Below are 25,104 nucleotides of genomic sequence, written 5' to 3'. Positions count from 1 at the left end.
CTACAATGTACGGGCACTACAATACACAGGACTGCAATGTACGAGCACTGCAATATACGGCACTATATACGGCATTTTTCAGCAATATGTCAGTAGGTCGTGAATCCCACGGTCACTTATGGAGCCCACTCTGCCTTCTGCAGACCCCCGGTATTTCGTCGCACCACCTGCCTTCACCCTACTTTGGAGATCAGGTCGCCATTTATTAAGCGACAATAACTGGAGCCGACACCATGTGGAGGTGGAGATTGCACAAGAGCAGACGGTTTAACATTAGTGGGAAAAAAGAAAACTACAAACAGGAAATTACAACAAACAGAAATGTACATCCCTTGGCCACAGATGAGCCTGTGACGGCCGTGGCCACATATCAGCTGGTGACGGCTGTGGAATAGCGGGTGACGGCCGTAGTCACAGATGAGCCGGTGACGGCCGTGGCCACATATCAGCGGGTGACGGTTGTGGCCACAGAATAGTGGGCGACAGCCGTGGCCACAGATTAGCAGGTGACAGCCGTGGCCAGATTGGCGGGTGACGGCCATGGCCACAGATTGGCAGGTGACGGCCGTGGCCACAGATTGGCAGGTGACTGCCGTGGCCAGATTGGCAGGTGATGGCCGTGGCGCTCCTGCTTGGTGGGCATCACTATTGCATGGCATGGGGGGTGCAGACTATCGGTGCCTTAATTTGTGGTGAACATCTTGGATGACAAAATGCATTGAACCATGTAAGAACCAGTAACGGGATTTGGAGGAAGGCGACCCCGATGCAGGTCGGTGCAGGGTCGGGGTACATTACGGCTGTTTGCTTCCAGCCATGAAGATGATGCCATGCTCCAGGTCACCGATGTCTCCCAGAAAACCTTCATCTTCCCCTACAAACTCATCACTCAGCCGCTTCCACCAAGGCCAGCGGCTGCGTTTCAGCATTGTGCTGTGGCTTTGCTTGGCTTTAAGGGCGACTGGGACGGATCGGCTGCTGAAGAAGTCGACGTCCTTCTCAGTCGCATCTCTCAGACTCGGGGCAGCTACAAAACAAAGGAATATGCAGCGCACAGTGAGAAGGAGTGCAGGAATCCTGAGACTTGTCGGTGGAGACTACAAAGCACAGGCCATACCCATGAGCATGCCGAGGTCGGTGTTGATCTGAGCGAGCAGTGCCTCCCTGCGTTGCTCCTGTCGCTGCTGCTGCTTTCTGGACAGCAGGAATTGGCCAAGTCTGTCCTGCACCTCCCCGTGCAGCTCCTGGCTCTCCGCTAGTGACATCTGCTGGGCCTAAGAGGGATGACACCATCATTGTCACACTGACCCCATGGATGCAGCACTTGCATCTCTTCAGGTTCATGCAGACGTCTGTGATAAGAGGTCTGAGCATTGATGGCAGCACACGGACCGGTCGCAGGTCTCCTGATCCGAGTGGGACAGCGCCATGTACAGGTGCTTCTACCAAAATTAGAATATCACAATCTTTATTTTTATATCATCAAAAAGTTAATTTATTTCAGTTCTTCAGTACAAAAAGTGAAACTCATATTATATATTATATGGTCGTCTGCATTGTTGGGTCTGGTGTCTCATCTTCCTCTTGACAATGCTCCATAGATTCTCTATAGGGTTAAGGTCAGGTGAGTTTACTGCCAATCAAGCCCAGTGATACTGTTGTTTTTACACCAGGTATTGGCACTTTTGGTCGTGTGGACAGGTGCCAAGTCCTGCTGGAGAATGACGTTTCCATCTCCAAAAATCTTGTCGGCAGAGGGAAGCATGAAGAGCTCTACAATGTCCTGGTAGACGGCTGCGCTGACTTTGATCTTGATAAAACCCAGTGGACCTACACCAGCAGATGACATGGCCCCCAAACCATCACTGATTGTGGAGACCTCACACCAGACCTCCAGCAGCTTGGATTGTGGCCTCTCCACTCTTCCTCCAGACTCTGGGACCTTGGACCACTGACCACAGTCCGGTTCTTTTCCTCCTTGGCCCAGGTAAGAGGCTTCTGGCCTTGTCTATTGGTCATGAGTGGCCGGACACAAGGAATGTGACACTTGTCGCCCATGTCCCGGACACGTCTGTGTGTGGTGAAGCAATGACTCCAGCAGCGTCCGCTCCTTGTGAATCTCCCCCACATTACTGAATGGCCTTTTCTTAACAATCCTTTCCAGGCTGCGGTTATCCCGGCTGCTTGTGCAGCTTTTTCTACCACACTCCATTAATATCCTTGGATACAGCACTGTGTGAACAGCGGCTTCTTTACCGATGACCTTTTGTGGCTTCTGCTCCTTGTGGAGTGTGTCAGAGTCTTCCCCATGATTGTGGCGCTACTGAAACAGTCTAAGGGACCTTTATAAACACTTAGGAGCCTTTCTGGGTGTTTTTTGTAAAATTATTATTTCCTGAGATAATGACCTTTGGGTTTTCATTGGCTGTCAGCCATAATCATCAACATTAACAGAAATAAACACGTGAATTAGATCACTCTGTGTGTGATGACTCAATAGAATATAGGAGATTCACTTTTTGTATTGAAGATCTGAAATAAATTCACTTTTTGATGATATTCTGATTTAGTGAGAAGCCCCTGTATATCTCAGAGGCTGTGACGCTTGGGTTGATAAAGTCACGCTCAGTTCCCACTTGGATGGTTTTGCACGAGTCCTTATAGTCACACGTTAGTGATTCAGACTATAATACCCCCAGATGCTGTATAGAGGTTTGTCTCTCTATAAGAGCAGTAATTACAGGATTGCAGTTATGATAGGACACGTCTCCCACGTCTAAGGGCTCGTGCAGACGACCATATTATCAGTCCAAGCATGATCCAACAAAACATCAGAAAGTACCTAGCCCAATGTTATTCTATGGGGCTGAGGACATACCTCATTCTTTCCTCGGACAGACACGGTCTAGAATATATATATTTTTTCCCTCTCGTATCAAACTTCGCCATGCAAGTCAATGAGTCTGTGGAAAACATCGGACTGCACTCAGATGACATCTGAGTGGAATCCAATTTACACAGACTGATAAAATGGAGAATTTATTTTTTTTTCTCTCCATCGGCTCCTCATTCAAGAGAATTGGATCAGACAATGATGAAAGTTTGATCTGCGTGTGATCAGCTTTATCATCCTGATCTTCTAGGATGAGAATATCTGCCGGTGTGACCCTGGCCGAAGCGTGACAGTTTATCCCATCACAACAGTGGTATAGACAAGTCTGACCGGGTGCAGCTGGAGGCGAGCGTCCACTTTCTGCTGAAGCCTCTTTCGTTCCTCGTCTGAGAGATCTTGGGGTTTCTTCCAAGGTGATAACGATTCCCGGATCCTTCTACGTTTCTTTAAAAATCTTAGTGCCTGTGGAATTAAGAAAAACAAACCCCCAGAACAATGACCTTTCTTCATGACCCTATGACACGGCAGCATTTCACGGAGTTTGGCCTGTTGCAGACGCACCGCCCTCTGGATGGTGACCGCAGCCTTGTACCGTTTCAGGGTTTGTTTCTGCAGCAGGACTCGTCTTCTGTCTCTGCAGCCCCGCCAGTGTTTCTGGATTATTAGCGCAGACGTCGTCTGGGTTTCCTGGATGTGTTTGTCCATTTGTCCTGTAGACGATAGAGGTGAGGGATATTTCTGTTAGAACTTTGGTTTTTGTGCATAAAGATGAACAGAAACTGCAGAACATCTTTCCTGGCTGTCTTTAGCTGACGCTGATCTACATATATAATAAAGTTGTTTTTTGGGGTCTGATCTGCCCCCATACAACACTTATATGACTATTCTAAATGAATAAGTAACCCACCCCTGCCACCTTTAGGCTTTATTCACATGTCAGTATTTCTATGCCAAATCCAGGAGAGTATCGGAATCCATCTTTCAATGATGGCTTATCTCTGCAGGTTCCTCTCCTGGCTTTGGCATAAAACACTGATGGAAGACCCTGAGCTGTGGCTGAGGCCTCACACGCCCGCTCCTTCCTCCGAGCCCACAGTTACCTGCACGGACGACTTCCAGCAGCATCAGCTGCTTCTCTCTGAACTCCCTCATGGCCCGGAGCCTCCGCAGCTTCAGCCGCTCCCTCAGCTCCTCTTCTTCCTTCTGTCTCTGCAGCTGCTTCATCTCTTGGTCACGTTTGGCTCTACATTTAGGAAGAAGTCGTCTTTCTATTCCAGACAACTTGGAATTTTTTTAAATTTAATTCGACATTTATGGAATCCGAATAGTCGCAGCACATCCAAGTACCTAAAGCTCCGCTGTAAGGCCGTCACGGCTGCGGGCAGCTTCCGTATCCTCCTCCGTGTCCGGAATCCCCTCCACACGGCCTGGACGGTGCGCGCAGCGCGGTGCAGTCTCTGCCGACACAAAGTTCACAGTTTTAGACAGAAATTCTGGAACTGAAAACTCATACGAGGGTTAACCATTTAGGAATACAGAAAAATGTTGTGTTTGCAATTTCATTTTCTCCCTTCCTTCTTTTTTATAGCTGCAAGACGGCGTTCATTTCAGTGAGACAAGGTGCAGCTTTCAAAGGCAACATCAATTTTGCCAAATGAGAAAACACCAAAATGCTAGAACAATATTTTGTTAGAATAAAAGATCAGCTTTAGTCACAAAAAGATATTTCAAAAGGTAAAGCAGCACAGATAGACAAAGGCGGGTGATCCTGGACGCCACCGTAAGCCACAACATATTGTATAAGGCATCGATCAAATGTGTAACAGAAAGTGAGATATCGTCCATCACAGCAAAATAATTATAAATAAACACATATAGTCAGCAAGCGCATTTAGGAAAGTATGAAACATTATAAATAAGTAGCTGATATGTCTCTGACCATATAGTGAAGCTAAAGGCTTCTTTCACACTTGTGAAAATTGTGCCCAATGTGGGCAGCGGATGCAGTTTTTCAATGCATCCGCTGCCCAGTCTATGTCCCAGGGAGGAGGGGGCGGAATTCCGGCCGCGCATGTGCGGTCGGAAATGGCAGATGCAATGTACAAAAAAAACGTTACATTGAACATTTTTTGTGTCGACGGTCCACCAAAACACAACGGATCCAGTGCACGACGGACACGATGTGTGGCCATCCGTCGGCAATACAAGTCTATGGGCAAAAAACGCATCCTGTGAGCACATTTGCAGGATCAGTTTTTTGTCCAAACGACGGATTGCGACGGATGCCAGACAACGCAAGTGTGAAAGAGGCCTAAGTAATATAACCTGCAAACCTGCAGGTAAGAATTTATCCAGGCACCCACCATCTCGACGCGCGTCTCCCAATGAAATGCTTAGTCTATGGATACTTACCTTCCTAAATGCACTTGCTGACTATTTATGTTTATTTATCATTATTTTGCTGCTATAATATGGATGATATCTTTGCTGTCACTTTCTGTTACACATTTGATCGATGTGCTGCCTTATACAATATGTTGTGGCTTATGTTGGCGTCCAGGATCACACGCCTTTGTCTGTGCTGCTTTAACTTTTTAAACATTTTTAAATACCTTTTTGTGAATAAAGCTGATCTTTGGCTCTAACTAAATATTGTTCTAGTATTTTGGTGCGTTATCTATGAAAGTAACTACATAGGTGTATGTATTTTTTTCACATAAGGAAAAGGCAAAATTCCCAGTGACTGAGGCCGGTTTCACACGTCAGTGGCTCCGGTATGTGAGGTGACAGTTTCCTCACGTACCGGAGACACTGACACACGTAGACACATTGAAATAAATGTGTCTCTGCACATGTCAGTGTCTTTGCAAAACACGGAGACATGTCAGTGTTCGTGGGAGCGCACGGACCCATTAAAGTCAATGGGTCCGTGTAAACATGTACCGCACACGGATGCTGTCCGTGTGCCATCCATGTGTGTTTTTCCTGTCATAGGGTTAAAATTGTAAAAATTGTTGCAATACACGCACACACGTACAGCACACGTACAGCACACGGACCCTAAAAACGTACTCACGAACATCACACGGATCCCACACGGACGGCCTACGTGAGCACACGGACACGGATAACTCCGGTACCGTTTTCTCCGGTACCGGAATTATCTGGACGTGTGAGACTGGCCTGAAATGGTGAAAAAAAAAAAAAAAAGAACATCCACAATGCTGACATTTCCCTCTTTAGCCAGATTGGTTAACGCTGTAAAATGTTATATTTTGGTAGCTCAAACTTTTTTTATTATTATTTTTAACTGGGTAAAGTGGAGTGGAAGTGGAATCGCTTTAATTTTTTCTTTTATAAAAACTTACTTTACTTTGTATTAGTCCCCTTAGGGAACTTGAACCTGCGAATGTCTGAACACTCGTTCCATTGTATTGCTCTATATTGTAAAGTCAGGGTCTCTAATGACGCCGGCCTGTGGCCTTCAGCAGACCCCATGCTGTCATAACAGCCCTTCAACTGCCTACCATTGCATTGCAAGGGTGTGTGGGCTCGATGGGCACCCAAATGTGGCAATTAAATTCTGCTCTCCATGATGGACAGCGGCATTTAAGAGGTTAACAGTAGTGATGCAGCCAGCTGTGTAATATAGCCGGGATCTGCACTGTGTGGAGCGGGTTAAGATCCTGACATGCTCCAAAATATTATACTACGTTGTCGGGGAGCGTTAAGTGCGATTTCTCAGTACGGCGGGTGCAGCCCAGTTCGTTTATGATAAGACTATGATTTTCACATACGTTGTCTTTTTTTCTGCAGCCAAACCGTGGTCTCCGTAAAAAAAGTTGCAGTCAAAAATCAGGTTTTGCTGGCTTATTTTTTTTTTTGCTTCTATTCAGGATCCCAAAGTTCAGCATTGCTTCCACCATACAAGTATGGACAATACAAGGTGTTAGTCCGAAAACACAAGACGTATGTGAAACTATAAGGCTGCCGTCACACTAGCAGTATTTGGTCAGTATTTTACATCAGTAATTGTAGCCAAAACCAGGAGTGGGTGATAAATACAGAAGTGGTGCAGATGTTTCTATTATACTTTTCCACTGATTGTTCCGCTCCTGGTTTTGGCTACAAATACTGATGTAAAATACTGACCAAATACTGATAGTGTGACGGCAGCCTAAAACATTAGGTAAAAAAAGAGCAATTTCACCAAATTATGTATCAGAAAAAGTTTTGCCTATAAAAAAAAAATAGTGACTATTCTGGACAAAAAAGTTAATGAAAAGGTACACAACTGTAAATGTAAAAACAACAAGAAGAAGCATGGACTACCTAACACATTGCACGGCTGACTTCTTACAGAACTGTTGGGCTTAGTTTACTGTAGTAACGCTAACATCCCTGCTCATAGGAGGACACAGTGATTATGGTTTGAACTTGGGAGAATCATGAAAACAAATGAGTTTCACATCCTGCTGTTGCTGTTTCTTTTTTTTTTTGTTCACTAAAAACACTGTAAAAACTAATAGCATTGAGTATGTGCAAAAACATTGGTCTCTACGGGTGAAAAAACACTACAAAAATGCTGAAAGAAGTGACAGGCTGCAGTTTAAAAAAATGCTGTAATGAAAAAAAAACCACTGCTTTTTGTCTGCAGCTTCCTAACGGCCAAGAGATCAAGTTGTTGGCTGTAGAAAAAAAAGTGAACATGTGAACACGGCCTGACGTGGATTTTCACAGGTTTCCCCCCTTTCAGCATTTAATGGTGACATTCACGGTAACATGCGCCTGTTCACACGGGATCCTGCAGATTCACGGTAACATGCGCGTGTTCACACGGGATCCTGCAGAGGCGCCGATGACCACTGTACCTGCAGCTCCTCCTGCTGGTAGGAGCCGGAATACAGAATGTCCAAGAGGCGGCTCAGCTCCCGGCCAAAGCCCTTCCCGGTCCATTGCTTGCTCAAAAGAGACCTGAGACCTGCGTGTAAATACATAATTAATAATGTGTGCGAGGAATAAGACCCGTCATACGTCATTAACCCCTTAAGCCCCGAGGGTGGTTTGCACGTTAATGACCGGGCCAATTTTTACAATTCTGACCACTGACCCTTTATGAGGTTATAACTCTGGAACGCTTCAACGGATCTTGGCAATTCTGACATTGTTTTCTCGTGAGATATTGTACTTCATGATAGTGGTAAAATTTATTTGATATTACTTGCGTTTATTTGTGAAAAAAACGGAAATTTGGCGAAAATTTTGAAAATTTCGCAATTTTCCAACTTTGAATTTTTATGCCCTTTAAATCACAGAGATATGTCACACAAAATACTTAATAAGTAACATTTCCCACATGTCTCCTTTACATCAGCACAATTTTGGAAACAAATTTTTTTTTGTTAGGGAGTTATAAGGGTTAAAAGTTGACCAGCAATTTCTCATTTTTACAACACCATTTTATTTTAGGGACCACATCTCATTTGAAGTCATTTTGAGGGGTCTATATGATAGAAAATGCCCAAGTGTGACACCATTCTAAAAACTGCACCCCTCAAGGTGCTCAAAACCACATTCAAGAAGTTTATTAACCCTTCTGGTGTTTCGCAGGAATTTTTGGAATGTTTAAAAAAAAAATTAACATTTTAATTTTTTTTTTTTTTCACAAAAATTTTTACTTCAGCTCGAATTTGTTTTATTTTACCAAGGGTAACAGGAGAAAATGGACCCCAAAAGTTGTTGTAAAATTTGTCCGGAGTATGCTGATACCCCATATGTGGGGGTAAACCACTGTTTGGGCGCACGGGAGAGCTCGGAAGGGAAGGAGCGCCATTTGACTTTTCAATGCAAAATTGGCTGGAATTGAGATCGGACGCCATGTTGCGTTTGGAGAACCTCTGATGTGCCTAAACAGTGGAAACCCCCCAATTATAACTGAAACCCTAATCCAAACACACCCCTAATCCTAATCCCAACGGTAACCCTAACCACACCTCTAACCCTGACACACCCCTAACCCTAATCCCAACCCTATTCCCAACTGTAAATGTAATCCAAACCCTAACTGTAACTGTAACTTTAGCCCCAACCCTAATGGGAAAATGGAAATAAATACATTTTTTTAATTTTTCCCTAACTAAGGGGGTGATGAAGGGGGGTTTGATTTACTTTTATAGTGGGTTTTTTAGCGGATTTTTAGGGTTGGCAGCCGTCACACACTGAAAGACGCTTTTTATTGCAAAAAATATTTTTTGCGTTACCACATTTTGAGAGCTATCATTTATCCATATTTTGGTCCACAGAGTCATGTGAGGTCTTGTTTTTTGCGGGACAAGTTGACATTTTTATTGGTAACATTTTTGGGCAGATGACATTTTTTGTTCGCTTTTTATTCCGATTTTTGTGAGGCAGAATTACCAAAAACCAGCTATTCATGAATTTCTTTTTGGGGGGGGGGGCGTTTATACCGTTCCGCGTTTGGTAAAATTGATAAAGCAGTTTTATTCTTCGGGTCAGTACGATTACAGCGACACCTCATTTATATCATTTTTTTTATGTTTTGGCGCTTTTATATGATAAAAACTATTTTATAGAAAAAATAATTATTTTTGCATCGCTTTATTCTCAGGACTATGACTTTTTTATTTTTTCACTGATGATGCTTTATGGCGGCTCGATTTTTGCGGGACAAGATGACGTTTTCAGCGGTACCATGGTTATTTATATCTGTTTTTGATCGCGTGTTATTCCAGGTTTTGTTCGGCGGTATGAGAATAAAGCGTTGTTTTTTGCCTTTTTTTTTTTTTTTTTTTTTTTACTGTGTTCACTGAAGGGGTTATTTTTTAACCATCTAAATATTTTTTTTTACTTTATAATATTGCCCCGGGGGAGGGAGGGAGCATCATGTTCTAAGGTCAGATCGCTGATCTGACACTTAGTGCATTTCAATATCAGATCAGCGATCTGACATGCACTGCTCCCTGCAGGACCCAGATTAAGACAAATTAAATGAAGATAATACCAAAGAATGTGTTTGCAATCATTTTCAGGAAGAATCTGAGTATTATCTGACAGAATTGCAGGGGTGTCAATACTTTTGGCGACAACTGTACATTACATTACTGATCCTGAGTTACATCCTGTATTATACCCCAGAGCTGCACTCACTATTCTGCTGGTGCAGTCACTGTGTACATACATTACATTACTGATCCTGAGTTACCTCCTGTATTATACTCCAGAGCTGCACTCACTATTCTGCTGGTGCAGTCACTGTGTACATACATTACATTACTGATCCTGAGTTACATCCTGTATTATACTCCAGAGCTGCACTCACTATTCTGCTGGTGCAGTCACTGTGTACATACATTACTGATCCTGAGTTACATCCTGTATTATACTCCAGAGCTGCACTCACTATTCTGCTGGTGCAGTCACTGTGTACATACATTACATTACTGATCCTGAGTTACATCCTGTATTATACCCCAGAGCTGCACTCACTATTCTGCTGGTGCAGTCACTGTGTACATACATTACATTACTGATCCTGAGTTACCTCCTGTATTATACTCCAGAGCTGCACTCACTATTCTGCTGGTGCAGTCACTGTGTACATACATTACATTACTGATCCTGAGTTACATCCTGTATTATACCCCAGAGCTGCACTCATTATTCTGCTGGTGCAGTCACTGTGTACATACATTACATTACTGATCCTGAGTTACATCCTGTATTATACCCCAGAGCTGCACTCACTATTCTGCTGGTGCAGTCACTATGTACATACATTACATTACTGATCCTGAGTTACATCCTGTATTATACCCCAGAGCTGCACTCACTATTCTGCTGGTGCAGTCACTGTGTACATACATTACATTACTGATCCTGAGTTACATCCTGTATTATACCCCAGAGCTGCACTCACTATTCTGCTGGTGCAGTCACTATGTACATACATTACATTACTGATCCTGAGTTACATCCTGTATTATACTCCAGAGCTGCACTCACTATTCTTTTTTTTTTTTTTTTTTTTTTAAATTCGTTTATTAATTTCAGAATAGACAAACATTGCACATATTACATTTATCATTATTAAACATACCATCAGATACAAATGATTACAAACATCATCGCATCCAAAGTTCAGAGGCAATAGACTGTGCATGTTGAATCACTAGTACCTACAAAATACCTACTATACAACTTAAACAACTTTAACCTTTAGTAATAAGTCGCCAAAAGAAAACAGATTCAAGTTTGCTCTGCAACGATGTCCCCAAACCCCATGCCCTCCTCCCCGTGCATATATCTAATCCACGCAGACTACAGAGTATGATGAGATGAGTTCCATCTACCCCAAATTTTTTCGAATTTACCTGGGCATCCTCTATTATGGTACAGTGTTCTTTCATATGGGATAACCGAGTTCACCAGGTCAATCCAAGCTCTGAGAGACGGGGAGGAGCTACCCATCCACCTTAATGCCAGTACCTTTCGTGCTAAGAAGAGCGTTTCTCGAAGGAAGATCCCAGTATGGTGATCCCAGGTCTCTGTATCCCACACCCCAAATAGGCAAGTCAATGGTTCAAGTGGGACAGGGATTAACAATAAAGACGTTAACAATGTCGTGACTTCTTTCCAATAATGAAGGATTACCGGGCACCGCCATATCATGTGGGTAAAATCCGCATCATGTGCGTGACACCGTAAGCAGTCTGACGTCTGAAGGCGGCCCATTTTAAAAAGTCGTGTCGGAGTCAGATAAGTCTGATATGTAATATATAGCTGGGTCATCCTATTGTTAACTGAGGGAGAAACTTTAGTTGGAGATTCCAAAATATCTTCCCACTCCTCTCCCAGTGTATCGGGAAGGAGTCCCTCCCATTTCTTTTTTAAGGTGTTAATAGTGAGCCCATCTCCCACGGATAATAGGTATGTGTATAAAGAGGAAATGAGCCCCTGAGGACCCTGTGATTTGAGAATGCCTATAAGGGGTAAAGATGAAATTGCTCGACCTGCACCTGCATTTCGCATATGTGACTGGAAAGCTGACCTCAGCTGTAAATAACGGAAGAATTGAGATCTTGGGATATTGCAGGTATCCCGCAATTGTTCAAAGGACACAAAAACATCTTGGTTATACAAATTACCTACCGAGAGAACACCACATGAGATCCAGAACTCAGTAGACGGGTGATTTAGTAATTCTGGAAAATAACTATTATACCACAGTGGCATTTCGGCTATTATATCTGTATATTTAATAACTTTTTTAATTTGTCTCCATATTAATCTCGCTTGTCGAAGCAATGGCAGCAAACGGGGAGCACTGACTTTCTCCATTTCCAAAAAACCCAGTGGACAGTCAATACGGGCAGAATGGATTATATGGCTTTCTGAATTAGGTAGGGAGTTGCTAGGCATCCATTTGCTTATCGCCCTAGCCTGCCCAGCAAGATAATATAGATAAAAGTCTGGTAAGGCTGCCCCTCCCCCCCTTGTCGGTCTCTGTAGAGTAGATAGCTTGAGTTTGGGTCTAGTCTTCCCCCATATAAAGGACGTGGTCAGGGAGTTTAAGTTTGCAAAAAAAGATTTGGGTATTGGCACAGTACTATGTTGGAGACAATAATTAAATTTGGGGAGCAATATCATCTTAACTAAATTAATGCGACCTGCAACGGAGAGAGGGAGTTTGCTCCAAGCTATGAATTTAGATTTGGCCAGGTCCAATAGTGGATAAATATTAAGTCGTAGGTCCAGCTGACTATATTGAGACATATGTATTCCTAGATATTTGAAATTGGAGACTACAGGTAGTGACGAGAGATTTTCAAGACGGGGCATCGGCGCATGAGACAGAGGCATCAGAGCAGACTTATCCCAATTGATATAGAGACCAGAGAATTTGCTAAAATTATCTATAGTCGTTATTACTCGCGGTAGTGTTTCTTCTGTTTTATCCATAAATATGATCATATCATCAGCATATAAACCGATGGTGTCTACACGATCCGCAATACTTATTCCCTTGATATCCGTGGAAGACCTTATGCGTATTGCCAATGCTTCTATCGCGAGGGCAAAGAGGGCCGGGGACAGAGGACATCCCTGACGGGTTCCCCTATGTAAAGTAAAAGAATCAGAGATAGAATTATTCACAATTACCCGTGCCCTAGGATTCCTATATAGTGTATCTATCCCTCTAATAAATTTATCTCCAAAACCGTATTTCTGCAGACATGCAGAAAGAAAAGGCCATTCAAGGGAGTCAAACGCTTTAGCTGTGTCTAGGGATGCCAGAGCCCAGTTATTATCCAATTCTAGGGAGCTATATTGAATCACTGATTGGACCCGCCGAATATTAATAGAGGTACTTTTCCCAGGCATAAAGCCTGTTTGATCTGGGTGTATAAGATCTAATATGATTGTATTTAGTCTAGTGGCCAATATTTTAGTGAAGATTTTATAATCTACGTTCACCAATGATATGGGGCGATATGATCCACATTCCAAGGGGTCCTTTCCCTCCTTCTTAAGTACAATGATATTTGCATCATAAAATGTTTCAGGCATAATTTCTCCCTCCCATATATTCTGAAGCACCTTCAATAAGAGTGGTGCCAGGTGGTCCCGATATTTTTTATAGAACTCAACGGGAAACCCGTCAGGTCCAGGGGCCTTCCCGGTGGCCATATCCATTATAGCCTGTTCCACCTCCTCCAGAGTAAACTCGGCTTCCATAAAAGCTTGCTGGGTTGGGCTCAGTAAGGGGAATGCCATGTCTGATAGATAGTCTATACATTCAGGGACCCCAAGACCACTACCCGATTTGTACAGTGACTTATAGTAATTACAAAAACTTTGAAGAATTTCCTCGGTGGAGGATACCAACGAACCATCGAGTGTCCGAATCTGTAGTACCGTGTTGGAGGTGTTATGCTGACGTACCAAAAAAGCTAGGAGTTTACTGGCCTGATTCCCCATTTCAAAATAAGACTGACGGGTAAAAAATAATTTACGTTTTGATTTAGTGTCTATATTTTGGGTGTATAATCTTTGGGAAGTGAGCCACTCCACCCTGTTGCCGTTAGTTTGATTGGCCACATAGGCGGCTTCCGAGTCCTTCAGCCGTCGCTCAATCTCGTCATCTTCCCCCGCCGTCACCCTCTTTATATAGGAGATTGTAGAGGACAGACATCCCCTCAAATATGCCTTTAGAGTGTCCCAGAACAGATTGAGATTCGAGGGGTCTGGGTGAGTAGAGACAAAGCAGTTTAACTGATCAACCGTTCTATCACTAGCATCTATTAGTTTCAGCCAGAAGGGATTCAATTTCCAAGGTATATTATTATTTGACTGACCGTATTTAAGTTTGAGAACAATTGGGCTGTGATCTGATATCCCCCTGTTACCATGTTCGACACTATTCACCCACAGCGCTAGGTCGCTAGATCCAAATATGTAATCTATACGGGATAGAGACTGTCTAGTTGAAGAATGACAAGTATATTCCTTTATCTCAGGGTGACGTATTCTCCATAGGTCTAACCATCCGCTACCGTTCATAAATGATGCCAATTGAGAGGGAGATTGAGAAAGGGACCCCCTTGACATCTCGCCGTCTAGTCTCAGTCTGTCTTTAAGATTATCCATGACTAAATTAAAGTCTCCCATACAGATAACACTAGCATTAGGATAATTTAGGGAGAAACCCAGTGCCATGCGGAGAACCGATATGCCGGCCGGGGGTGGGTTATAAACACATAATATCACATATTCCTTCATATTAATAAAGGCATGAACAAAAACAAAGCGACCCTCGGGATCGCGTCGTGACTCTCTAGCCTCCCACCTGACATTCCTATGTACCAACAGGGAGACCCCTCTGGAGTAACTGGTGTGAAATGCGTGAAGGGACCACTGCACCCACGGCTTTTGCGTACACTTAGCTGTGTCTCTGGTCAAATGCGTCTCCACAAGTGCTACAATATGTGGATGATACCTTTTAATTTGTGAAAATACCTTAATTTTCTTTCGAGGAGTCTTAATACCCCGTATGTTCCACGTCATACATACAATCTCAGATCCCATATCTACGTTCGGGAAAAGGCATAACATACACCACAGCCTGGGCGGGAATCAGGAACATCATACAGAGCATAAGGTTATCACTGGCGACTAATAAACATAACAAACAATTGAAATTGAAACTGGTGTAAAATACCAAACCAAACAACATTTGAACAGTGGAGGAGTGTAATCCTACACTCCTATAGTTGAGTAGAATAGGGGATACCCTCACTGGAATCAGCGTCCGGTATAGTTGACAAACTCAGCACCCACATAGAGAGCTCTAGATTGTGTTGCCATCAGATAGAAAGAGCTACTCAAGAGTCCGGGGTACTAGGCCCCTTGTATGACCGTAACCATTCGACCGCCTCCGCCGGGTCAGTGAAGAACAGGGAGGAGCCTTCATGAACAATACGGAGTCGAGCTGGATAAAGCATGGAGTAAATGATGTTTTTATCCCTGAGCTGCTTTTTGACTTCCATAAATCGAACTCGCTGCTTTTGAAGTTCCATAGAGAAGTCCGGGAAGATTGATATAGTGGCGTTATTGAACTTAATAGGGGCCTTCTGCCTTGCCAAGCGAAGAATTGCATCCCTGTCTCTGCAGTTAAGGAGACGTGCCAGAAAGGGTCGGGGCGGAGTTCCAGGAGGAAGAGGTCTCGTTGGGACCCTATGGGCCCTTTCCACAGAAAATGTTGAGGAGAATCCGTCTCCCAGGGAGGTTTTAAGCCAGTCCTCTAGAAATTGCTCAGGTTGCTGACCCTCCGAGCGTTCTGGTAGGCCAATAATTCGGATATTATTACGGCGCAGCCTGTTTTCCAGGTCATCTGCCTTTTGCTTCCAGGCATTCACAGAGCCAGTGGCCTTTGATAACTTAGCCTCCATTGGGGCAATGGTGTCCTCTATCTGAGACACCCTTGTTTCAACCTCTGAAATACGCCCTCTCATAGTTTGTATATCTTGTCGCAGACGGCCCACTTCAGTATGCACGTCTTCTATTTTCTCAGTGAGAGAGGACCTGGTGAGAGATATAGCCTGCATCAACTGCTCAGATGCTTGTTTAAGAGTCAGTTCGTCTTGTTCTCCCTCCTCATTGCTGTCAGAAAGACGATTTTTGCGTTGACTCTGCGTGGGATTATTTCTGAGAGAGCGTGTATTATCTGGGGCATCTTCTCTGGCATATCTCCTCAACTTGTCAGCAGCCCCCGCTCCTTTAGGATGATGCATGGTGATTGGCAGAAGATCCCCACCAAATGACCAAATTTATTATTATGGCAGTCTATTCTCCACTAGCAGACCGGACAGGGCCAAACACCGGGATGCACCCCCGAGAGGCAGCAAACCAAGCAAAGAGTCTCAGATATCTGCAAATGTATCAATTTAGGAGTTTGCCCAGGCACTGTGTCCCAGAGCAGCCACAGTTCCCCAGGAAGAACAGCAGGGAGGGGGGAACGATCCCTCCAAAGTAATGGTGCAAGCAGGGGTTTTGATAAGGGGAGTGCAGGGCCCAATTTTCCAGGGCGCACACCGCTCTGCCCCTTTTAGTGTTTCAGGCCGGTAGCTCACCTCCTGAATGCACCGCAGTCTTGCTATATAGCGCCTCTCTCCTTGCTGCTGGAGAGTGCGCTGTGGTAATGGCCGCCGTCTCCCAGGGCCCGCCCGCCGCTCCAGACCCGGCACCTGTCTCCTGCTCCTCGATGTTCCACAGCGTCCCCGCTGTATGTAAGTGCCTGCCGTGCTCCCCGGGGGATCCACCCGGCTTCAGCCGCCGCCGGCACTGCGTCCCGCCCGTCGGAGCCGCGCTTAAAGATGGCCGCCGCAGCCCAGGGACCTCGCCGCTCCTCCAGACCGCCACAGATATCGGCTCTCCAGCGTTCCACCGCCGCCACCCGGGGGGGTCGCCGGTCTCCCGAGCTTTCAGAGCACCGCCTCAGCCGGTGCAGCTGCAGTTCAGGGGGATAAATGGCCGGATTCAGATCAGGATAATGGGAGCCTCCAAAAGGTGCGTCTTCTCTCTTGGCTTACATAGCCACGCCCCTTGCACTCACTATTCTGCTGGTGCAGTCACTGTGTACATACATTACATTACTGATACTGAGTTACATCCTGTATTATACTCCAGAGCTGCACTCATTATTCTGCTGGTGCAGTCATTGTGTATATACATTACATTACTGATCCTGAGTTACATCCTGTATTATACCCCAGAGCTGCACTCATTATTCTGCTGGTGCAGTCACTGTGTACATACATTACATTACTGATCCTGAGTTACATCCTGTATTATACCCCAGAGCTGCACTCACTATTCTGCTGGTGCAGTCACTGTGTACATACATTACATTACTGATCCTGAGTTACCTCCTGTATTATACTCCAGAGCTGCACTCACTATTCTGCTGGTGCAGTCACTGTGCACATACATTACTGATCCTGAGTTACATCCTGTATTATACCTCAGAGCTGCACTCACTATTCTGCTGGTGCAGTCACTGTGTACATACATTACATTACTGATCCTGAGTTACCTCCTGTATTATACTCCAGAGCTGCACTCACTATTCTGCTGGTGCAGTCACTGGGCACATACATTACTGATCCTGAGTTACATCCTGTATTATACTCCAGAGCTGCACTCACTATTCTGCTGGTGCAGTCACTGTGTACATACATTACATTACTGATCCTGAGTTACATCCTGTATTATACCCCAGAGCTGCACTCACTATTCTGCTGGTGCAGTCACTGTGTACATACATTACATTACTGATCCTGAGTTACATCCTGTATTATACTCCAGAGCTGCACTCACTATTCTGCTGGTGCAGTCACTGTGTACATACATTACATTACTGATCCTGAGCTACCTCCTGTATTATACTCCAGAGCTGCACTCACTATTCTGCTGGTGCAGTCACTGTGTACATACATTACTGATCCTGAGTTACATCCTGTATAATACTCCAGAGCTGCGCTCACTATTCTGCTGGTGCAGTCACTGTGTACATACATAACTTTTCCCGCACCGCTTGCGGCGCCTCTTGCATTACCACAGATGCGGTATCGCTGGTAAGAAAACACAAAGTAATGGGGGATTGTCCTCCTTCCAACATGACGCCATATCGGACAGAGGATGATCTGAGCTCATTTTTCCCCGCAGTCCCTGGGTGGTAATGAATCCTGTACGCAGAGCACTGTATATTGGGGGCGTCCGGGCAGCAGATATTGAGAATATACGGAGCCTGCGATGGGCTTAGACGCCTCCTTCCACCAGACTGCAGAGCGGTGTGCTCTCCTACAATCCATACATAATTTACACTGCCGCATCCTGAGAAGTGTCCTCAGGGCAGAAACACTGTAGCGCCAGAGGAAAGCAATAGCGCTGCTTATATATGTAACATACGTCTTCTGCCCGCATGCAGCTTATATTAATAGGACTGTGCAGGCTTAGAGAAATGTCGGACCATTCTGGCCATGACAGCACCACTCCTGACTACAGGTTGCGTGTGGTACTGCAGCTCAGTTTGACCTGAAGGGTGGCTGATGCAGGGCTGCAATACCAGATACATCCTGTAGACAATGGTGGCACTGTACATCCTGGTAATGTGGCCTGTACGGCCCCTGTAGTCTCCATATCCCACCTTTATATCGTGTGCACACCATCTGCGCAGTAGGAGGACTGGACTCCACCATCTGAAGCAGCGACCGAGTTGCCGAACTGCCAGTGACGGGATTGGAGGTGGCAGAAAGTTTATAAACCAGTTCATCCAGGATCGGGTGCAGCGTCTCCTCTGGAATCTGACGGAGGAAGGAGCTGCCAATGACAAGAGACAGATGAAGCCCCGTCAGGTCCTAGGAGAGACGGCCATCGTCACGTATGGGCTACACACAACTCCTCACTAATCCCACACCAGGTCCTTCCTCCAGAGGGAACGCTGCCCAACTCTCCAGATGCCAACCTTGTCCCCGGGATCTGCCCAATCATCTCCCTCCCCACCTAAACCAAGGGATTATTCTTATTTATATAGTGAAACCACCGGAAGAACATTGTTCATCCACCCTGGCGAGCCCTGGACTTCCCACCCCTCTGCAGGAGTCGTGCGGGAGGAGCAGCCTCCACGGATCCCACAGACGATCGATCTGGGTGAGGGGGCAATGGACAATGTTATAGGTAAGTGCTATGTGTCACATCCACATGATGACACCAGAACTTCGCCCCGTCACACTGCCTCTGCCAGATTTCCAAAAGTGCCGCCTGGAGCTTTTTACCTCCTGGTAAGTGACGCACCCGGCGCCCACATGAGGAGAAAAAACTAAACCCCCACGGGATTCATGAGACTAGACGGGCTTCTTCCATCACTCCATGGTCCAGGTCTGATGCTTATGTGCCCATGATAAGCACTGTCAGCATTGAACTGCATGGGAACTGGTCTGCTGCTTCACAGAAAGCTGTGATGCTCTGTGTGGCCCCACAACTTGGCTGTGGCCCCACAACTTGGCTGTGGCCCCACAACTTGGCTGTGGCCCTACAACTTGGCTGTGGCCCCACAACTTGGCTGTGGCCCTACAACTTGGCTGTGGCCCCACAACTTGGCTGTGGCCCTACAACTTGGCTGTGGCCCCACAACTTGGCTGTGGCCCTACACCTTGGCTGTGGCCCTACAACTTGGCTGTGGCCCCACACCTTGGCTGTGGCCCTACACCTTGGCTGTGGCCCTACACCTTGGCTGTGATGCACGGCAGATATCATTTTGTGGGTAGAGCTGATCCTGATAACGCATGTGGCTGTGAAGAAAAAAACAACACTGGACATACACATGGGACGCCGTCAGCTGAATGTTGCTTTGGTCATTCAACCATCATCAATACGTCATCTCTCCCATTCACAGGAGTGTTTGCGGGTCGAGCATTTCTGTGTTCTCTATGAGAAACATGTCAACAAGCCGTTCATCTCTGGGGTAACAATGCAATCAGCAGCCCGAAAGTGGCCAAGCAGAATGAACATCACTCCCTATGATCAAATGGCCAGTGCCCCTCCCCCTCATTAGACCACCGGCTGGTTCAGCAGTCTAATGTGTACAAGGGCATTAACATGTCTGTCCCTCGTCCACGGTCAGTCCCTCGTCCATGGTCAGTCCCTCATCCATGGTCAGTCCCTCATCCACGGTCAGTCCCTCATCCATGGTCAGTTACGCATCCACGGTCAGTCCCTCGTCCAGGGTCAGTCCCTTGTCCATGGTCAGTCCCTAGTTCACGGTCAGTCCCTCGTCCATTGTCAGTCCCTCGTCCATTGTCAGTCCCTAGTCCACGGTCAGTCCCTAGTCCACGGTCAGTCCCTCATCCATTGTCAGTCACGCGTCCACGGTCAGTCCCTAGTTCACGGTCAGTCCCTAGTCCACGGTCAGTCCCTAGTCCACGGTCAGTCCCTAGTCCACGGTCAGTCCCTAGTCCACGGTCAGTCCCTAGTCCACGGTCAGTCCCTTGTCCACGGTCAGTCCCTCATTCATTGTCAGTCACGCGTCCACGGTCAGGCCTTCTGTGCTCTCCCTGCTCGTATCGGATCTCCACAGTCACCAGGTTGATATAATTAAGCGTTTTCCTTGGATTTCTAACCTTGCGCAGAATTAGTTGCTTTACCTGTTGGCACGAAGGATGGCCTGCAGGACAGACATGACAGCTGTGCCGCTCTCCACATCATCCGTCATCAGAAGCTGCAAGAAATGCTCCTGTCTGAAAACTGTGGATATATGCAAGGGATTCAGTTCTCACCAGAGGGGAAGAGGACAAGGACCATGCGTGTACGAGCAGAGGTCTGATAAATGGCAATATAGAAAATCATGCAAACCAATGGAAGCAGCAACAGGCGGCATCTACATCTCTACAGGCACCTGACGTAAATCAAGGATTTGGCACCAGCCTTCTGAAACCGGCCATGTGCCACTTACCGAGCTCCGCCAACTGCACGTGCCCACTGAACAACCAACACAAGGACTCCATCACCAGCCTGAAGCCCCGCAGCAGCTCCCCGCTCTCTTCCTCCTTCCAGGGAAAGACATATTACATGACGTCACATATCCCGAGCACACAGTACACGGTGTACACGTCCAGACAGCGCGATCTATGGGGGCAATGTACAAACCGCCTCCTACAGATGCACAACATGAATTGGTCTCTTCATCGAGGGTCAGTCATTTCTTTCCGAAAATCTGGTGTGAACAACCTTTCTTTGGTCTGAGGGCCACAGTGTCAGTCAAAGGCACCAAAAAGGGTTATTACTCTCACATCGGCTTTCACCGAATTCTAGCTATCACAATAATTGGGGTCACCCCTCCCCCCCCACCTCACCCATTTGGCACTTTACAGAGGAGGAGACCATGCATGTGACCCAAAGAAGAATTGGACAAACCTCAAATTAAGGAGGGAGGAAGCCGCACACAGATGACACTGCACCTCATCTACTCCTAACCTAGGGTCTGCGGACCCCATCCCCTCCACGTAACCACGGAGTGGACTGTTAGTACTCGCTCAGCCTTACAGGCCACTGCACACCTCCCTGACACAAGCTAAAATGCCAGCATCCCCCCCACCCCGCACACCTACAAGCCTGTCCAGAAGATTCAGGCCACGTGCACACGTTGCAGAAAGTGGTGCGGATTTTTCAGGACTGATTTTGGTAAATGCGCAGGTAAACCGCACTGAGGATTACCTGCGGAATTACCGTGGGTTTTTTGCGTTTTTTGTGCGGATTCCACCTGCGGATTCCTATTATGGAGCAGTTATAAACCGCTGCGGAATCCGCACAAAGAATTCACATGCTGTGGAATAAATAACGTTACGTTCCTGCATGTTTTTTTACGCAGCATGTGCACTGCGGATTTTGTTTTCCATACGTTTACATGGTACTGTACCACGCATGGAAAACTGCTGCAGATCCGCAGCGGCCAATCCGCAACGTGTGCACATACCCTAAGGGCTGCACTAAATAGCGCTGGGCAGCATGTGATGTCCCAAACAAGCCTTCACCCAGCGCTGTCTGGGGATGGTCAGATCTACCTTGACACAGCGCACAAGTCTCGCTTGGATCCGTCTTCCGAGCACTAACATGTTCAGGGCGGCAGACGGCAGCAACTTCGAGTAAAAGTCATCAGCATCAATCTTAGGATCCAAACCACCACAGCACTTACTAAAAGATGAAGGAAAGGGTTAATTACACGACCGTACAGGAGAGGCAATTACCCACATCGACTGATCTGATCCAGATGCAACAAAGAGACAAGAGGGGCCCGACTGAGGAGAAGAAGGGCCAAACTAAGGAGAAGGGCCAAACTGAGGAGAAGAAGGGCCCGACTTGAGGAGAAGAAGGGGACAACTTGAGGAGAAGAAGGGCCCGACTTGAGGAGAAGAAGGGGACAACTTGAGGAGAAGGGCCCGACTGAGGAGAAGAAGGGCCCGACTGAGGAGAAGAAGGGGACGACTTGAGGAGAAGAAGGGCCCGACTTGAGGAGAAGAAGGGCCCGACTGAGGAGAAGAAGGGCCCGACTGAGGAGAAGAAGGGCCCGACTGAGGAGAAGAAGGGCCCGACTGAGGAGAAGAAGGGCCCGACTGAGGAGAAGAAGGGCCCGACTGAGGAGAAGAAGGGCCCGACTGAGGAGAAGAAGGGCCCGACTGAGGAGAAGAAGGGCCCGACTGAGGAGAAGAAGGGCCCGACTGAGGAGAAGAAGGGCCTGACTGAGGAGAAGAAGGGCCCGACTTGAGGAGAAGAAGGGGACGACTTGAGGAGAAGAAGGGCCCGACTGAGGAGAAGAAGGGCCCGACTTGAGGAGAAGAAGGGCCCGACTTGAGGAGAAGAAGGGCCCGACTGAGGAGAAGAAGGGCCCGACTTGAGGAGAAGAAGGGGACGACTTGAGGAGAAGAAGGGCCCGACTGAGGAGAAGAAGGGCCCGACTTGAGGAGAAGAAGGGCCCGACTTGAGGAGAAGAAGGGCCCGACTGAGGAGAAGAAGGGCCCGACTGAGGAGAAGAAGGGCCCGACTGAGGAGAAGAAGGGCCCGACTTGAGGAGAAGAAGGGGACGACTTGAGGAGAAGAAGGGCCCGACTGAGGAGAAGAAGGGCCCGACTTGAGGAGAAGAAGGGCCCGACTTGAGGAGAAGAAGGGCCCGACTTGAGGAGAAGAAGGGCCCGACTGAGGAGAAGAAGGGCCCGACTTGAGGAGAAGAAGGGCCCGACTTGAGGAGAAGAAGGGGACGACTTGAGGAGAAGAAGGGCCCGACTTGAGGAGAAGAAGGGGACGACTTGAGGAGAAGAAGGGCCCGACTGAGGAGAAGAAGGGCCCGACTGAGGAGAAGAAGGGCTCGACTGAGGAGAAGAAGGGCCCGACTGAGGAGAAGAAGGGCCCGACTGAGGAGAAGAAGGGCCCGACTGAGGAGAAGAAGGGCCCGACTGAGGAGAAGAAGGGCCCGACTGAGGAGAAGAAGGGCCCGACTGAGGAGAAGAAGGGCCCGACTGAGGAGAAGAAGGGCCCGACTTGAGGAGAAGAAGGGGACGACTTGAGGAGAAGAAGGGCCCGACTGAGGAGAAGAAGGGCCCGACTGAGGAGAAGAAGGGCCCGACTGAGGAGAAGAAGGGCCCGACTGAGGAGAAGAAGGGCCCGACTGAGGAGAAGAAGGGCCCGACTTGAGGAGAAGAAGGGCCCGACTTGAGGAGAAGAAGGGCCGACTGAGGAGAAGCCGAGCTGATCCTAGAAGATATTCTAGTAACTCATCCGCAGAAGCCTGCGGTCCTTCTAGGATACAGCGGAGCGCTCGTGCACTTCAGTCTCCATTACCTCAGGACCTCCGCCAGAGCAGCGGCCGTCGTCCAGCCACCATCGACCCGGCTGTAATCCTGCTTCAGAACCAGAACACAATACTGGACCAGGCCGTAGCTATAGGAATCCTCCTTGAGCTTCCGCAGCTCTTCACGTCCAGATGCCGCACTCAGTATATCTGGAGACAGAGACACTATGAAGCGGCTGAGAAGAGAAGGCGTCAGTAATGGCGGGCCCCGGCGCTCATGGCTCACCTCTCAGGTTCAGCAGCAGGACCGGGTCGGAGCCGGTGCTGCTCTCCGTCAGCTTAGCCGCCAGCTCCAGGATCCGGGGGTCCACGCTCTGCTCGGCACTCATCTCCTGTGTGAGACAAGACGGCACAGATTATCTCGGCACGACGGCCATCGCACACAACCAAGTGTTCCCACCATTGTCAGGATCTCTGCTTGCTGTCGGCCCGATACTTTATGATCCTGCGGCCTGTGCTGCCAGTTTGTTACAATCTGCACAATCCTCAGTGAACCTGAACAGACACAACTGTAACAAACCCTCAGCTGTGAGAAGTATTTGTTTTTTTCACATAATAATTTACCAAGACCTCTGCAAAGTAAGAAAGTGGCAGAACGTCTCATAAAAGCAGCTGATGACCGCGATCACATGATGGCAGGTGACGCCGCGGTGCCGATGGGTTGCCATGGCAGCCAGGGTCCCGCTGACGGCTCCATAGTCGGCCGTGATCGGTGCCATAAACCGCAATATACACAAATGTTAACAGAACGACGCCGTCAGTCTCCGCACGTCTCTAACAATGGCGGGATCGATGTTCTCACAGGTCCGGAGTCGCCGACGTGATGCCGCACACAGCAAAGGTGGCGGGGAAAAGTCACAAACGGTTTTTCATTTTCCGCTAATTTTTTCTTGTCGTCCTGCCATTATTCTAAGCAGCTGATGCCACGCCCCCTTGGCAAAGACCATTAACCTCTACACTAGATTAAAAAAAAAACCTTATATCGAGGAGGAATCAGAAGGATAAAACCCCGGCAGCCGCGAGAATCAAACCAGAGCAAAGACTGCCCACTGGTGAAGGGACGACTTCAAAGGGTTAATAGCAGCAGTAATGGCCGCCGCCCTCCCCTCCGGGGCGCAGGATCCGTCCCCGCAGCCCCGGCCCGCACTCACGGGGCAGCAGCTCTGTCCTCACGACAGCCTAAGATGAATTTTATCCCGTTGCTAAGCAACCGGATACAACTCCAGTCAGGAGGAGGCACTCTTAGCTAGGCCTCAGCCGCGCTGCATCCTGGGAAATTAAGTGATTGGCTGTC

The 25,104-nt window shown here is 47.3% G+C and overlaps 1 protein-coding gene across 2 annotated transcripts; it reads right to left on the bottom strand.

The window, feature by feature from the left end:
• Positions 1–236: 236 nt before the first annotated feature.
• IQCB1 (IQ motif containing B1) lies at positions 237–25,085 on the bottom strand. 2 transcript variants are annotated; one of them, XM_069732630.1, is made up of 14 exons: positions 24,962–25,085; positions 24,037–24,142; positions 23,801–23,960; positions 22,030–22,159; positions 20,922–21,015; positions 20,614–20,713; positions 18,618–18,790; positions 7,765–7,874; positions 4,241–4,350; positions 3,994–4,136; positions 3,455–3,603; positions 3,224–3,355; positions 1,118–1,274; positions 237–1,027 (listed from the first exon to the last, which is right to left on the bottom strand). In XM_069732630.1, exons 2-14 carry the CDS (start codon positions 24,137–24,139, stop codon positions 795–797), a joined length of 1,794 nt encoding a protein of 597 aa, XP_069588731.1. In that variant the 5' UTR covers positions 24,140–24,142; positions 24,962–25,085; the 3' UTR covers positions 237–794. The 2 variants fall into 2 exon arrangements, with proteins under 2 accessions (XP_069588731.1, XP_069588732.1); XM_069732631.1 differs by having other exon boundaries at positions 24,787–25,006.
• Positions 25,086–25,104: the final 19 nt, after the last annotated feature.

The sequence above is a fragment of the Ranitomeya imitator genome, chromosome 7 (genome assembly GCF_032444005.1).
Source record: "Ranitomeya imitator isolate aRanImi1 chromosome 7, aRanImi1.pri, whole genome shotgun sequence".
NCBI lineage: Eukaryota > Metazoa > Chordata > Amphibia > Anura > Dendrobatidae > Ranitomeya > Ranitomeya imitator.
Note: the sequence above shows the minus strand (reverse complement) of the source record. Positions and strands in the feature narration are given on the sequence as shown.